The sequence below is a fragment of the Oncorhynchus mykiss genome, chromosome 13 (assembly GCF_057628025.1).
Source record: "Oncorhynchus mykiss isolate SJ-2025 chromosome 13, ASM5762802v1, whole genome shotgun sequence".
In the NCBI taxonomy this organism is placed as follows: domain Eukaryota; kingdom Metazoa; phylum Chordata; class Actinopteri; order Salmoniformes; family Salmonidae; genus Oncorhynchus; species Oncorhynchus mykiss.
The window spans coordinates 44,025,285-44,042,828 of record NC_143034.1 but is presented as its reverse complement, the minus strand read 5'-3'; the positions used below and the strand labels follow the sequence as shown (position 1 = coordinate 44,042,828).

Here is a 17,544-nt window from a genome sequence, read left to right as displayed (position 1 = left end):
CCCATGATCACTCTGGATGAACTGCAGAGATCTACAGCTGAGGTGGGAGACTCTGTCCATAGGACAACAATCAGTCGTATATTGCACAAATCTGGCCTTTATGGAAGAGTGGCAAGAAGAGAGCCATTTCTTAAAGATATCCATAAAAAGTGTTGTTTAAAGTTTGCCACAAGCCACCTGGGAGACACACCAAACATGTGGAAGAAGGTGCTCTGGTCAGATGAAACCAAAATTGAACTTTTTGGCAACAATGCAAAACGTTATGTTTGGCGTAAAAGCAACACAGCTGAACACACCATCCCCACTGTCAAACATGATGGTGGCAGCATCATGGTTTGGGCCTGCTTTTCTTCAGCAGGGACAGGGAAGATGGTTAAAATTGATGGGAAGATGGATGGAGCCAAATACAGGACCATTCTGGAAGAAAACCTGATGGAGTCTGCAAAAGACCTGAGACTGGGACGGAGATTTGTCTTCCAACAAGACAATGATCCAAAACATAAAGCAAAATCAACAATGGAATGGTTCAAAAATAAACATATCCAGGTGTTAGAATGGCCAAGTCAAAGTCCAGACCTGAATCCAATCGAGAATCTGTGGAAAGAACTGAAAACTGCTGTTCACAAATGCTCTCCATCCAACCTCACTGAGCTCGAGCTGTTTGCAAGGAGGAATGGGAAAAAAAATTCAGTCTCTCGATGTGCAAAACTGATAGAGACATACCCCAAGCGACTTACAGCTGTAATCGCAGCAAAAGGTGGCGCTACAAAGTATTAACTTAAGGGGGCTGAATAATTTTGCACGCCCAATTTTTCAGTTTTTGATTTGTTAAAAAAGTTTTAAATATCCAATAAATGTCGTTCCAAATGTTGTTCAATGAACCATAAACAATTAATGAACATACGCCTGTGGAACGGTCGTTGAGACTCTAACAGCTTACAGAGGGTAGGCAATTAAGGTCACAGTTATAAAAACTTGGGACACTAAAGAAGCCTTTCTACTGACTCTGAAAAACACCAAAAGAAAGATGTCCAGGGTCCCCGCTCATCTGCAAAGAGGCATGAGGACTGCAGATGTGGCCAGGGCAGTAAAATGCAATGTCCATACTGTGAGACGCCTAAGACAGTGCTACAGGGAGACAGAACGGACAGCTGATCGTCCTTGCAGTGGCAGACCACGTGTAACAACACCTGCACTGGATCGGTACATCCACGGGTACAGGATAGCAACAACAACTGCCCGAGTTACACCAGGAACGCACAATCCCTCCATCAGTGCTCAGACTGTCCGCAATAGGCTGAGAGAGGCTGGACTGAGGGCTTGTAGGCCTGTTGTAAGGCAGGTCCTCGATTTGGAGGTGGAGGGTCCTTCATGGTCTGGGGCGGTGTCACAGCATCATCGGACTGAGCTTGTTGTCATTGCAGGCAATCTCAATGCCGTGCGTTTGATTTTGACCCATTTGTTCAGGGACACATTATTCAATTTCTGTTAGTCACATCTGTGGAACTTGTTCAGTTTATGTCTCAGTTGTTGAATCTTATGTGAATACAAATATTTACATGCTGAAAATAAAATGCAGTTGACAGTGAGGACGATTATTTTTTTGCTGAGTTTATGTTAATGGATGTTTACGAATGGAAAATAAACTAGTCAATGAATGTCCTGTATTGAGGTCTACCTGGAAACTTCTCAGTGACTAAACCATTGTCAATCAAGGAAGAATAGTATCTGCCAAACTGGGATGCTCACTGTTATAGGTTCAGATGATGATGTCACTATATAGTGGTGTTTAAATTTGAAATGTACCTGACCCACATCAACAGACAGAAGATTGTTTGGAATGAAAACTTAAGAATCGTTGCTCTCATAGAGTACTTATAGCACTGTAACTGTACAGCAGTTAATATTGCTACACACAAAAAAATGGCTTTATCCTGTTACAAAAATAGTTGACACACAAACTTACCTTATATCGATCTTTCTTCTGGGTGTTTTCTTCTGCAATGGAGTTGAAATAATGAAATAAGTCTGTGACTGTCCTGCAAAGCTGCTGTCATCACTGCCAAAGGTACTTCCAGCTAGTCAGGTATATGTGTGATTGTGCGTGGTTATGTGTTGTGATGGGGAGTTGACAGCAGCTTGCACAGTAGTCAGGTGAGTTGGTAAAACAACTACAATGCCCTCAAAGTATTCACACCCCTTGACTTTTTTCACATTTTGTTGTTACAGGCTGAATTTAAAATGCATTACATTTCAATTTTGTGTCACTGAACGCAACACTCTATAATGTCAAAGTGGAATTATGTTTTTAGAAATGTTTACAAATGACAAAAAATGCAAAGGTGAAATGTCTTGAGTCAGTAAGTATTCAACCCCTTTGTTATGGCAAGCCTAAATAACTTCTGGAGTAAAAATTTGCTTAACAATTTGGATAAGTTGCCTGGGACTACCTGTGTGGAATAATCGTGTTTAACATTATTTTTTAATCACAGCCCCATCTCTGTACCCCACACATACAATTTATCTGTAAGGTATCTCAATCGAGCAGTGAATTTCAAACACAAATTCAATGAAAAAGACCTGGGAGGTTTTCCAATGCCTCGCAAAGAAAGGCACATATTGGTAGATGGGTAAAAAAATAAGATGTCAAATATCCCTTTGAGCATGGTGAAGTTATTAATTACACTTTGGATGGTGTATCAATACACCCAGTCACTACAAAGGTAAAGGCGTCCTTCCTAACTCAGTTGCCGGAGAGGAAAGAAACCGCTCAGGGATTTCACCATGAGGCCAAAGGTGACTTTAAAACAGTTACAGAGTTGAATGGCTGTAAAAAGAGAAAACATCGTAGTTACTCCACAATACTAACCTAAATGACAAAGTGAAAAGAAGGAAGCCTGTACAGAATACAAATATTCCAAAACATGCATCCTGTTTACAAACAAGGCACTAAAGTAATACTGCTAAAAATGTGGCAAAGAAAATTTACTTTTTGTCCTGAATACAAAGCATTATGTTTGGGGCAAATCCAACACAACATTAAGAGCACCTTTTCTAATATTGAGTTTTTTAAAGATTAATTGGCAAATATTGTACAATCCTGGTTTGCAAAGCTCTTAGTGATTTACCCAGAAAGACTGCCAAAGTTGATTCTAACATGCACTGACTCAGGGGGTTGAATACTTGTCTAGTCAAAATATATTGGTTTTTTATTTTCCATTAAATACTCCAAAAAAGTAATCATTTTGTGTAATCATTGACAAAAAATGACAAATCCATTTGAATCCCACTTTGGAACACAACAAAATGTGAAAAAGTCAAGGCGTGTGAATACTTTTTGAAGCCACTGTATTTCTCCTTTAACATGCGTGTGAAAGAGACAGACTGTGTAAAAATATATGGCTAATTAGTGTAGATCATTTTGATACTAGCACATATTCATAAGAGATAGATGGAGTTTGTGGTTATTTTAAGAGGTTCACCAACTACACAGCTGCAACCTGCTGCTGAAATCGCAAATCTGTAAATTAGTCAGACAGACCAGAGAATAGATAGGACAAACACAGATTCTAAACCTATATTTACACAAATCACCATTAATTTCACAACTGCAGCTATTTTTCCATGTCTGATCTGCAGGGCAAATATATTTATTTCCGACTCTCGAGACACCCACATGAGAACTAAAACTAAGTAAAATGCTGATGAGGCTCATTATTTGTTTCTGAAACTTCCCACCTGTTAATAGTTTCTGTTGGTTTCTGCATTAGGGGGACTACAGGGGAAAACTATTTTTGTTTGTTTGGTGTTAAGGTTCATTTATCATAGACATTTCTCCAGCCTATTATATTACAGGAGCACCTCAGGACAGACCAAAACAATAAATGTGATAAACATGCATTGAAACACGAGGGGAAGAGAAATTACTTGTCTGAATGCAGATACAAACGACTACGACGCCTTAGGGAGGACACAGTGCTTCATCTTTTACTAATGAGGAGAAATGTAGGTGTTGGAATGCTGCCTACCCTGACTGACGTCCTAAAGGAGGATCTAATGCATGTAACACATGGCGTTACTGTCATTCATCTGGAGTCTGTAGGTGTGTGTGTTTCTCTCAATGCTGTGGCTCAGCAGGGAGGTCCCTTTAGTGCAGTAAAAAAATGAAAAAATAAAGCAGTCAATTTCACAGTGCGAATGGCACCATCAAGCAAACTGTTCTATGAGCCATACTGGGAGCATGAATGCAAAGTAAGGGTTTATATTAGCTTCGCTTTATTGGTCTGCCGATAAGCTGGGCCAGATAGGCTGTGCCTTCAGAAAGTCTTCATACCCCTTGACCTGATTTTTTCCCTCTGCAGTTTGGTCAGAGGTCCAGCTCTAGGCAGTCTTGAGTAGTCCCATATTATTTATTTTTACTTCCCAATGATGCAGACCACTGTGCTCTTGGAAACGTTCCAACGCTCTAGAAATGGTTTTATACCCTTTCCCAGATTCGCCTTGTCACAATTCTACCTCAGCACTCTATGGCCAGTTCCATGGACTTCTTGGTATAGTCTCTACTCTGACATGCACTGTCAACTGTGGGACCTTATATAGACAGGTGTGTTTATTTCAAAATCATGTCAAAACAATTGAATTGGCCAACGGTGGACTCTAATCAAGTTGTAGCAACGGCTCAAGGATGATCAAATTAAATTGGATGCACCCGAGCGCAATTAGATGTCATAGCAAAGGTGTAAATGAGATATTGCTGCATTTAATTTAATACATTTGCAAAACATATTTAATCAATTTAGAATTTAGGCTGTAATAACAAAATGTGGAATAAGTCAAGGGGTATGAATACTTTCTGAAGGCACTGAACATTAAGTATTTAATCCAAAATTGTGTGAAAATGATCATCAGATTTGGAGGAGCGCTTTGGTCAAAATGGAAGTCACAGTGAATACTAATCCATTATTGTGGCTGGAAGCAACAGATTTTCAGGTCAACATGGAGTAGACTAACGGGGCTTTAGTGCATACAAGTTTGACAGCCGTTCTATACTAGTCAATCTATAATGTTATTGTTCTCCGAGATATCTAGGAACAGAAGAAACTATACTAATGGCCAAGTATCAAGGAAATGAAGTTGTACTTTATCCATTATACAAACATTTGTCAAACCCTAAAGTAGACAGAAAGAAATACACAGGACAAGCATTTTGAAAACTGAACACTTAAAAAATGTAATCACTCAAATTTGAAGGGAAAAAAACAGGATAACAAAGACATGGTATCTTGCTGTGACACTTTCATAGATGAAATGACCATAACCGAGTTCACAATTGAAGTCCTTTTCATTGTAAAATGTCTTCTTGAAGACAATGGTAGTTGTATTGAGGGAGCTTGGTGTCTTGATGTTGATTACAGGCCTGCTTGTGATGCTCTTCATCAAAAGTCTTTGTAATGCAACAACCTGAAAATAAACCAAATTATTATTCCAATATATTTACCTGTATCAAGTCACCCATAGTGTTGATGTTTTTTATTTTCTGCTGTCTGAAAAAACAAAAAACAAGACTCACCTGAAGAGAGGGGCATGGCCCTTGTTGTTGGCCAGAGAGAAGAAGCCGCTGTTTGGGGAGAAGTCCAGGCGGTGGGCTCTGTATATGGTTTTCCTCTGGAACATGGGGAAGTTGGAGAACACCGTGAAGCTGGGGATATGAACCTGAAATGAGAAGGGTAGACATATGACACTTGGAGAGACTTGATGACAGTGAAAGAGAGACATGGTTTTAGTTCTTTATTACTATCCAAGTCATGCTGCAATAAAACCTCGTATTTACAAGAGACCAGGTGTAGCTGTTATGATGACAAAGACAACATTAGGTGTGTGAGAGAGAGAGAGACTGACCAATCGGGCAGCCTCGTCGTCAGCCCTGGAGGCAATGGCCAGGATCTCAGAGGTGGGGTTGAAGCGGAGAGAGGTGGCAGAGTTCACCAGGTTCATGATGGCCTTCAGAGGCTTGGGGTTGTTCTGCCGCATACACTCCTCCTGCGAGTACACGTTCACCACACCTGCCGCTGACCTGAGATAATAGAAATGGTAGAAAAATTATGTGAACTTGTGTGCTACAGCTATATCTATACGAAAAAATACAATTAGGTTATTCCATGAAATGGGTGCCTTTGGCATCCCGTTGAAATTTTAAGTATAAAATGTGCACAAATACTACAATTTAAAAGCCTGTTATGTTAAATGAAGTGTCCTTTAAAATGTAGACCACATGGAGAATTCAATAAATCAGCATTTTGACATGTCCCTCCATCAACCATGTGTCCACCTCTAGTCAGATTTGAACTCACTTAACCCCAACCTTTCTCCAAGTTTCTTTCACCATCATTGTACAGCCCTAGTTATTTTGTTACTTTGACAAAGTCATTTCTGAAGATAATTTATTTCATACGATTCATTGACACGTTTCCTTCATTTTAAGATCAACCATGTTTACTTGAATTCGTGAAACTATTCCTTTTAGAATAGTTTTCATCCTGAAAAACAGAACATCGAATAGTCAAATCATAGAGTAAAATCGGGTGAGCTGGTTCTACTCTTTTTGGCTATTTTCTGGTGTTTTGTGGTGGAAAACTGAGCGGGTCGAGCATGACACGTCAACCCTGTTACCCATGGACAGACAGGCTAGAAATGTTTTCACTACATTTTGTTGTGTGAAGCTTGCATTTAATTAACACTCCCTTTTGCACAAAACAAGATTCCATTCCCCCTGTCACGAGGAAATGTACAGCTGATTAAAGATGAAATCGTCAACCCTGTTCCTTTATTTGGCACATAATAGGCACGTACTTTAAATGTTTTATTTAAATTGCTTAAAGTGGGATACCATGTTTTTTTATTTTATTAAGTTGAACGTGCTCTTTATGACAGAATGTTAATATTTGTTACACTTCTTAAAAAGCCACCTAATTGGTGGAATGACCCAATTATCCTTAAGGTTTTGTGGCAAAATCATGCATAAAAACAACAACAAAAAAGACATCTGAAGCAAGACAAGGACAAAACAAACATTGCAATGGCTTGATCACAAAACGACAGGGACCATCGCTGCTGAAACACATCAGCAAGGAAACGGATTAATTCATAAATAAATGAATAAAGCTTCACACCAACAACCTCATATCACAAAACGACATGGAAAATGCTAAAAAAAAAAAAAATGGCTGACTCACCCGCAGGCCAGATACTGTCCGTTCTTGGATGCAGCCATGGAGGTCCCACTCACACAGCCATCATCTGTGAACCTGTTCAGGCATTTACTGCTCCTCATGTCCCATATGTACACCTCACCCTCCTCTGCAACATCAAAAAAAAGTTTGGTACATACAGGTACCCACGTACAGCTTTTAAAAAGGTGCAATATGCAGAAATCGCTCCGCCATTTCCTTTCTGATAAAATGCTAGTAGTTTGCCTAATTTCAGTTTGTGACAAAACAAGCAGTGGTCACCAGGGCAGTGGTCACCAGGGCAGTGGTCACTTCCTTAAGTCAAAATTCAAAGCCAAGATCTACCGCTCAGATTTTTTTTATATATATATTTTTTAAACATGACAAAAAATGAAATATTAACCTATTAAAAACGGTTCTGTAGCAATGAGGATTGTAGTAGGTAAAATGCCCAATACATTACCACTGCAAATTGGTTATGCTTGAATTGCCCTGCCAATGTTGTTCTTCTCAGATCATTTTGAAATTATATTTCAAAATTGTAGGTATACGTATACAGCTGAGTGAGTATAATGCATTTGCTTTTATTTATTTTACTGGACTGATGGCCTGTATCTGATGGTCAGTCTGAGGGAAAGGAGAGAGTAGCGGTGAGGCTTCCAGCCGACGGCGAAACTGCATTATTTCTGCCTCATGCACCAATTCATGTTGTTAAATCGGGTGGCCAGTTAAAGGGAAATAACACTTTGCTATACTACTTGCAGTGAGTGGATGTAGGGCGCTGAATAACAACTTCAACATGAACTTATTCATAAAAACAGCAGCTCGTTGCTATATTCCGCCGAGTCTCTCTAGTCATGGTTTTAAAAGTTTTGAAATCTCACAGTATCAACTTTGCTGTGCGCTTGAGGCACTGTGCATACACAGTGATCTGAGCTATATGATTGGCCAGCGGAAGGCCTGAAGGTGCACTTGATTTGCTCTCTGGGTATTTTTCAAACACTTTACCTTCCCAGTGCTAGGGCTGCTGAATCAAGTGCACCTACCACCAACAGCATGAAACAAATACAAAAATAGGAACATGAGGATTAATCGTTGTTTTTTTTTTTACAGAAATGTTTGGTGACCAACTAGGACCACTGGTGTAGAGAATCATTGTACCATCTCTGTTAAATATATGTCCCATAAACAAAAATATTGTTTGAAGCTTGTGAACAAAGCCAAAAGTAAAAAGACACTAAATCTAACTTAAGAATGTGAAGCATAGAAATGGCGCACATAGAACAAGTCTACAGCGTCTTAGAATTGATTTCAAAGATAATGACAGATGTATAACTCACATTTCTATGTTAATTTGGTCAGGTCACCCAAAAAGTCACATTTTGAAACTAAAATCTAAAAAAGGCTTTAGGATGTGATTGGGGTGTCGGGCTGTGGTTGTGTGTCTTAGACCAGGGTAAAAACCCACCAGAATTTGTGAAGACTTTGCTGCCGTCGTGGGAAAAAGCCACTCCCACAATGTTTCCGTTGATCTTCAAGCTTTTCACTACCTCCTTTGTCTGAAAAAAAAAAAAAAAAAAAAAAAAACAATAGTGAGAAAATACAGACATTTATGCAATGCATGTATGCGTCTGATCCAAAATGGAGTCTTACATTTTGATCCATTTTGGATGTGTGGTATACCAGGTATTTGCCATCTACAATCACTTACCTTCATTGTTAACACGTGGAGGTATCCGGAGGTGCCAGTGAGAAGGAGGGATTCTCCATCAGGGGAGACTTCAAACTCTTTCACCCTCTGTTCCCTCAGACCTGGGGGGCAATCATAATTGTTACTGCACTCAATCACACAACCAGGCACTTACCCACTACCCATGTAAAAAAAAAAGAACACAGCCTGGCTGAGAATATACAGCGATTATATCTTCAAACCAATCACAGAACACAATAACTTGCGCAGTAATAACTAGGCTTGGGCGGTATACCGTAAAACAGGGTATTTGGAAATAGCCATGGGATGGTTTTCAATACGGTCAACACAGTTGAAACCTTCCTTTTTATACATTGGAATATTTGTGGCTACTTTTTAAGTAAAAACCTGCAGTCAATTTCTGCAATACGTTACGAGATAAAGCAGTTCCCATTCTTAATTTCACCAGTCACATAATATTTTATTATGAAGCTTACCAGTAGTTCCCAGTCACATGGTGTTTGGTTTACAAGCACACAACGACTAGAGACTGGAGCCTTGTGAATCACTCAATGTTTTGCACCACGTGCCAGGTGATCTAGGGGCGGCAGGTAGCCTGGCGGGTAGGAGAGTTGGGCCAGTAAACGAAAGGTTGCTGGATTGAATTCCCGAGCTGACAAGGCAAAAATCTGCCGTTCTGCCCCTGAGCGAGGCAGTTAACCCACTGTTCCCCGAGCGGCGTTGACGTGGATGTCGATTAAGGCAGCACCCAGCACCTCTCTGACTCAGTGGTTGGGTTAAATGTGTTAAGAGACATTTCAGTTGAATACATCCAGTTGTAGAACTGACTAGGTATCCCCCTTTCCTCTAGTTACACAACTAAATGTTTGCCAGCTACATATCAAACCAAATTTTATTTGTCACATGCGCCGAATACAACAGATGTAGAACTTACATTGAAATACTTACTTACAAGCCCATAACCAACAATGCAGTTAAGAAAAATGAAGTGTTAAGAAAGTATTCACGACAATAAACAGGTAAAAATACAAAACATTTTTTTTTTTTTTTTTTAAAGAGGAACGATAAAATAACAGTAACAAGGCTATATAACACATGTGGGGGCACAGGTTAGTCGAGGTAATTGAGGTAATATGTACAAAAGCTGAAGAACATACGCACATCCAGGTACTCTGCAGAGCAGAGGTAACTCTGGGTCTTCCTTTCCTGTGGCGGTCCTCATGAGAGCCAGTTTCATCATAGCGCTTGATGGTTTTTGCGATTGCACTTCAAGAAACTGAAAGTTCTTGACATTTTCTGGATTGACTGACCTTCATGTCTTAAAGTAATGATGGACTGTCATTTCTCTTTGATTATTCTAGCTGTTCTTGCCATAATATGGACTTGGTCTTTCACCAAATAGGGCTATCTTCTGTATACAACCCCTACCTTGTCACAACACAACTGACTGGCTCAAACGCATTAAGGAAAGAAATTCCACAAATTAACAAGGCACACCTGTTAATTGAAAGGCATTCCAGGTGACTACCTCACAAAGCTGGTTGAGAGAATGCCAATAGTATGCAAAGCTGTCATCAAGGCAAAGGGTGGCTATTTCAAATGATCTCAAATATAATATATATCCGGCGCCATTAAATGCCATTCAAAGATATCTTATAACTATTAAGTTAACTGTCTAAAATGTGCTAAATACTCTGCAGTTGTGCATTTGGTTTGCTAACTTACAGTAGATATATAGCTTCTTGCAGAAAAATAAGCTTCTCTTGGTAACAGCAGAGAATCCCCTCCTGGATCAAGAGCCTTGCCGTTTAATATTTGTTTTGTGTGTGCAGCAAACTGTGAGTAGCATTTCTCGTTATTTGTATAACTGAGTTGGGATGTCTGTCCTGCAAATCATTTGGATCAGAGACTGTATAAAATGTTTTCACTGAGATTTTACATGTACTTGTTAGCATTGCTAACCTTTGGTTTACAAAGGCTCAGCGGGGTTTGTGTTCAGTGCCAGTCTTTTCCCGGATATCGGTATGGAGGTTTGACAATCTCGATACCGCCCAAGCCTAGTAATAAAAGGCTGTCACTACCTAACAGCCAACTGGTTAGACTACTACCGAACAGCTTTGGGGTTCTAGTGACTCCCCATGGCTTCCTCCTCCTCCTCACCTCTGACAGTGTGGACAGGGATGACCTTGCCCTCCATCATGTCGTAGATGTAGAACAGCTTGTTCCTGAAACTGGTGGCCACCACCTGCTCCCCGTTCACGCTGAACTGGGCCTTGTGCACCGGGAACCTCTCCAGGTGAATACTCTGAATCTTAGGGTTGGTCTTCCCATCAACCTGGAGAGGAAGGAGGGACATTTAGAGTGAGGTGGATGGTAATTCATATTAGTACAAACTTGTATGTTAGTGTCACAGATTCACTAAATAACCATAAGATAATGATTCGTAAGGATGATTGGTGGTCCATTGAGTTTGTATATATTTTTTGCTTATAGTTTGTATGGTAAAAAAAAAAAGGTCTGGGGGATATTATTGAGGATGCAATTCCCTATACCATGTCTCATGATGACTGCCACAAGAATACCTGAGAGAAGACTGCAGCTGATGAGTAAAATGAATACCTGGAACAGAGAGATGGACTGGTCGATCCCTGCTGTCATGACAACCTGGGCAGAGGGGTGGAACTGCACCGTGGTCAGCCTGTCCTTAGACGGCCGGTCGTTGTTGGCGTGTAGGCACTTCTTCATCTGCAAGAGAGTTAAACACATCCAGAATAAATGGACTACATGATCTAATAATGGAAAACGCAATGGTTTTGTAACTCCCAAACCTCTAAAGTACTCTGGTTTAGAGTCCCCATTTGCAGTCAGAGAGAGACCTGGTTGTTTTACCTCAAATGTAGTAGTGGTAAGATGATGGGAGAACAGAACTCACCCGTATGATTCCTTTGGGAAGGCTGTCGGATGAGCCCACAAAGTTGCCCGTCTTCCTCATCAGGTCGTCTCCATCTTCATCAGAGTCATCAGAGTCATCTTTAGTTTTTGGAAAATAGACATATTTTATTGAAAAGACACAAATGTATACTTTATACCAGGACTCAAACTAGATTCAGCCGCATGCCGATTTTTTTCTTGAGCCGATGGTCAGGAGGTCGGAACATAATTACAAATAATTAGTAAACTGCAAATTGTCCACAAGAAGCCCAAACATATATACAATTGTATTAAAACAATCATTTCAAACCGTCTATATCATGAAAAGAGCAGGTGTTCATAATGTTTTGTAGACTCAGTGTGTATCTCTCTATTATGCGTGGGAATACTTTGGAACAGACATGCAAAATTAAAATCTAAATCATTTGTTGGTGTTTTTAGTCTTTTATGTCCAAAAATGTACTTCAGAAAACTTGGAGGGCCAAATCAAAATCACCAAAATCTGGCCCACGCTCAGTTGGGGAACCCTGCTGTATACAATATATCACCATTATATAGTAGGTAATCATAAGTGAGGGGCATCTCTCATAACATACTACACGGATCATGAAGTTGTTTATAACCAAAATGTGGGAGTTTACCTTTTTTCTTATTCTTTTTCTTTAATTTTGTCTCTGCCCAGGACGGCATTCCACCCATTGCTTTTTGGAACCTGGCAAAAATGAGTTGGAAGTAAGAGCTTGAACCACAAGATCCCAACGGTATTTACTCCATGGCTGTGTTACTAACATCCACTTACTGTTCTTTCATCCTCTGCTGTAACTTCTGTTTGGACATCTTGGCCTCCGCGTCACTCTTGGCCAGGTCTCTACGGAACCGGTGTGTCATGTCCACTCTAGGAAACAGGAGGGAAATATCATGAATGGATGAATAAAAAACAGTGACGTAACTAGGATGTAACGGTTCACCGAAACGCATCGGGTCCCTGGTTCCAATGTTTAAGATACAAATCGATCTAAATGTACCACGCATCGGTCAGAAAATCGACTCAAACGTTATGAATCGTCAGTTCACTAAAAGGTTTTGCTCATGTTACTTTCTTTCTACCTTCCCGAAAATACCTCTGATCTGTTGTGAAAACTGATGCTTCCTCTCCTTCATTGTCAAACTAAGCATGTAACTGCGTTGACAGTCACTGATTTTGGACACTTTCTTTTTTTTATTTTACCCCCTTTTTCTCCCCAATTTTCGTGGTATCCAATTGTTTAGTAGCTACTATCTTGTCTCATCGCTACAACTCCCGTACGGGCTCGGGAGAGACAAAGGTTGAAAGTCACGCGTCCTCCGATACACAACCCAACCAAGGTGCACTGCTTCTTAACACAGCGCCATACAACCCGGAAGCCAGCCGCACCAATGTGTCGGAGGAAACACCGTGCACCTGGCAACCTTGGTTAGCGCGCACTGGGCCCGGACCGCCACAGGAGTCGCTGGTGCGCGATGAGACGAGGATTTCCCTACTGGCCGAACCCTCCCTAACCCGGATCACGCTAGGCCAATTGTGCGTCGCCCCACGGCCAGTTACGACAGAGCTCGGGCGCGAACCCAGAGTCTCTGGTGGCACAGCTGGCGCTGCAGTACAGCGCCCTTAACCACTGCGCCACCCGGGAGGGGGATTTTGGGCTCTATTAACAAACCTCCAAATGCGTTTCAATGCCATACAACACTCCTTCCGTGGCCTCAAAGTGCTCTTAAATACCAGTAAAACTAAATGCAGGCTCTTCAACCGATTGCTGCCCGCACCCACCCGCCCAACTAGCATCACTACTCTGAACGGTTCTGACTTAGAATGACATCTCCAATTCAAAATAAAATCAAGAATAGGTTTCCTGTTTCGCAACAAATCTCCTTCACTCATGCTGCCAAATATACCCTCGTAAAACTGACTATCCTACCGATCCTTGACTTCGGCAATGTCATTTACAAAATAGCCTCCAACACTCTACTCAGAACATTGGATGTAGTCTATCACAGTGCCATCCGTTTTGTCACCAAAGCCCCACAACTGCGATCTGTATGCCCTCGTTGGCTGGCCCTCACTACATATTAGTCACCAAACCCACTGGCTCCTGGTCATCTATAAGTCTTTGCTAGGTAAAGCCCCACCTTATCTCAGCTCACTGGTCACCATAGCAACACCCTCCAGTAGCACATGCCCCAGCAGGTATATTTCACTGGTCGTCCCCAAAGCCAACACCTCCTTTGGCCGCCTTTCCTTCCAGTTCTCTGCTGCCAATGACTGGAACCAATTGCAAAAAAAAAATCACTGAAGCTGGAAGCTTATATGTCCCTCTCTAACTTTAAGCATCAGCTGTCAGAGCAGCTTACCGATCACTGCACCTGTACACAGCCCATCTGTAAATAGCCCACCCAATTACCTCATCCCCATATTGTTATTTATTTATTTTATTTATTTTTGCACCCCAATATCTCTACTTGCACATCATCTGCACATCACTCCAGTGTTAATGCTAAATTGTAACTATTTCGCCACTATGGCCTATTTATTGCCTTACCTCCCTAATCTAACTACATTTGCATACACTGTACATAGATTTTTCTATTGTGTTATTGACTATATGTTTGTTTATGTGTAACTCTGTGTTGTTGTTTGATCTTGACCAGGTCGCCAAATGAGAACTTGTTCTCAACTGGCCTACCTGGTTAAATAAAGGTAAAATTGTTTATTTATTTATTTTAAAGGATCTACAAGTAATTTTGCATGTTGAACAACCCCAGGGAATATCGGTAGCCTACTAAAACTGAGCGCTGCTTCGCACGCTGACTAATAACGCCTCGATCACACCAATAGCGTCATTGCATTTTGGTACACCAGAAGGTGAATGTTGAGCTTTGGTTGCACACATCCAGATGATGCTGCTTACCATTTTGCACAATGACTCCCTGTTGGTGTGATCGAGGCTTAACAAAAGTTCAACATTCACCTTCTGCTACCATTTCTGTCAAGCGGTCTACGCAAATCTAATCTAATAGTGGGGTGGTAGATGCTCACTAGTCTCCCTTATGGCTCAGCTCAAGTGACTACACACACACACACACCATAGACATTTACACACACATCAGCTCAAACAGGTCCAGCTCAGAGAGGCCCAGCCCGTGAGCTCCATTAGCAGCAGATTTGAATTTACAATGGAAAATGAATGTGTTTATGTATCAAATGTTGTAGCATCGACTATTATCGCATCAATTCGTTCCTCTCATCAAACCAAATCGTTGCAAACTAAAACGGATCATTCCTGTCAGTGCTTGACTTGGGTAGGAGCTCACTGGAGCTGAGTACCAGCACCTCAAATGTTCTACTGCTCTACTATCTTATAGAATATTAGTACCGGAACCCCAAAAAAACAGTACCGGAACCCAAAATGAGTACCAGACCCTATTTCAGTCCAGGTCAAGCACTGGTTTCTATATCATACTGGAGCCCATGTATCTAGATACGTATATATTAGTCTTCAAAAGGAAAAGATGCACATCACTAGTAACTGCCCATACAAGCAATGTTTGATTCACATATCCATGTAATTGACATTAGGGTTACATGACTACAACTAATGTAGTTACATGAAGTGTGAAGCATTGTACATGACATCAATGCTGAAAAGACACAATAAGACATTGCTGCAGTCCCAGGTACTAACTCTTCCTCCAGATCATCATCCTCATCCTCCCATACTGCTGTCCTCGTTGGCTGAACCTTCAGCCGTGCTTCATTCTCTACATCGGAATCGCTGGAATCGTCATCATCCAGAAGTGTGGCACCTCCATCCTCTCGGTCCTGTTGACAAGAAATTGATTTGCTAAAAACTGACAGCAATGAAACTAAAAGTAAACGATGTGACAGAGGGATATGACACTGGATAATATTTGTCTATTACCTGGTTGTAACTAACTATCAATCAATAATGGATTTATATCTATGCCATGCTGACAATGTGCCAACATAATCGACTGAGCATCTGGCAGACAGCATCATTCTGTATGGAATCAGAGGTGTATTCATTACGCCGATTTTTCGGATTGGAATAGCAACAGTAAAATTAACTACAACTTCCGTTTAAAACGCAACAGATTTTACGTCACGTTGAAGAGCGTTTGGAGTTGTTGCAAAACGTTTTGTAACAGACGAAACGTTTTGCTACAGAATCGGCGTAATGAATACACCCCATATGTAACTAATTAATTCCTACCTCCACCAGCCTTTCCACAAGATCATCTTCAGCACCAAAAACAAGATCTTCTAGAAGTTTTACAGATGCATCTTCTTCGCCCAAAACAGTCACTGCCTGGGCGTTTTTGTGTCTTTTTAGCACTTCCTCATCGTAGTCAGGCTCTGGTTCAGAGACTCTCTTCGTCGTCTCTCTCCCCTTTCTAGAGTGTTTACCAACTTTGTCCATGTTTATCGTTTAAACCTTAGCATAAGAAACGAATTGCAAGTTGTATCAGGACACGCTAGAATTTAACAAGATTCAGTAGACTCATAAATGTGCTAGCTAGTCTTTTACAATAACATGCCTCATGCACCCAATGTTTTCCACATGGGGTTGCTGCAACGCTGTGTTAGTTGTGAGAAAAGGGAACGTGCGGCTGCACTATTTCCCAAATTTGCAAAGTATGTGCACAGAGAAGAACTCATGGCCCACGCAACGCGCCAACAGTGTACATGTTTTATTAATCAGCGGTCGGGCGCAGGCAGCGCGCAAAATTCCCTATCACGTGTTTCCGTTTTCTTGACCCTTGAACTCGGAATAAATTGTTTATTTTTTCTCTCTTTGCACACAAACGTTCTGGCAAAGATACTTGCGCCCTGTTGTGCATGGATTGTAAAATGATCTTCAGATTTTGCATTTGTCATTGATGTAAAGTTTTGGGGAAATCTATTTTGAATTTAATGCTCCTAACTATTTCATAAATCTTTATTTATTGATGTCTTCTTTGAGAGTGTACATATCAGTGTAATCATTGGGTATATGTGAAAGTATGTAAATAAAATAGGCAAGAGACATATACAAATGATACAAAATAAAGATAAAAGACTATGCATAGAAAATGCTTAACAGTCATGCATAATGGAAAAATATCATCTTAATATACAGTATTGGGAATGGGAACTTTCCTACATTTTCACATGCACAAATCTGTATTCTCTTACATTTCTCTCCTGGTACCCCTCCATCTATAGGCCATAGTTAAGATAATTATTATGTAAAAATACTACAGGTTTAGAGAGGTGATCATAAATCAAACTATCAAAGGGGTGCAAGAGAGACAGAGGGATTATATACATTGACGGAAGGAGCAAGGAGCTCTAAATAGCAACTGTCAATGACCCATTTTCAAGCCCACCCTTGGCCTCCAACCAACAGATACCTCTCAGGCTGACCCTAGTCCCTATTAATGGTCCCTTCTTCATTACAAAGACTGTATGATCAGCAGGATTATAATAGCTCCACTTTGACCTTGGCAACCTCTCCCGAAGAGCTGTATAGAATATGATGGGCCACAAACCACACCCCTTCCCCCACTGGAAATATATGCATCTAAATGTGTTGAAAAAGACACTCTTTGTATTAATATTGTGTTTCAATGTAATTTAAA

General features: G+C 40.7%; 1 protein-coding gene across 1 annotated transcript; it reads right to left on the bottom strand.

Annotated features, from left to right (window-relative positions):
* Positions 1–4,252: 4,252 nt before the first annotated feature.
* LOC110486195 (U3 small nucleolar RNA-associated protein 18 homolog) lies at positions 4,253–16,693 on the bottom strand. Its single transcript, XM_021557618.3, has 13 exons — positions 16,137–16,693; positions 15,588–15,724; positions 12,668–12,763; positions 12,510–12,580; positions 11,870–11,967; positions 11,557–11,682; positions 11,098–11,272; positions 8,938–9,038; positions 8,695–8,785; positions 7,233–7,356; positions 5,899–6,073; positions 5,570–5,712; positions 4,253–5,460 (listed from the first exon to the last, which is right to left on the bottom strand). Exons 1-13 carry the CDS (start codon positions 16,341–16,343, stop codon positions 5,436–5,438), a joined length of 1,569 nt encoding a protein of 522 aa, XP_021413293.3. The 5' UTR covers positions 16,344–16,693; the 3' UTR covers positions 4,253–5,435.
* Between the last annotated feature and the right edge of the window lie 851 nt (positions 16,694–17,544).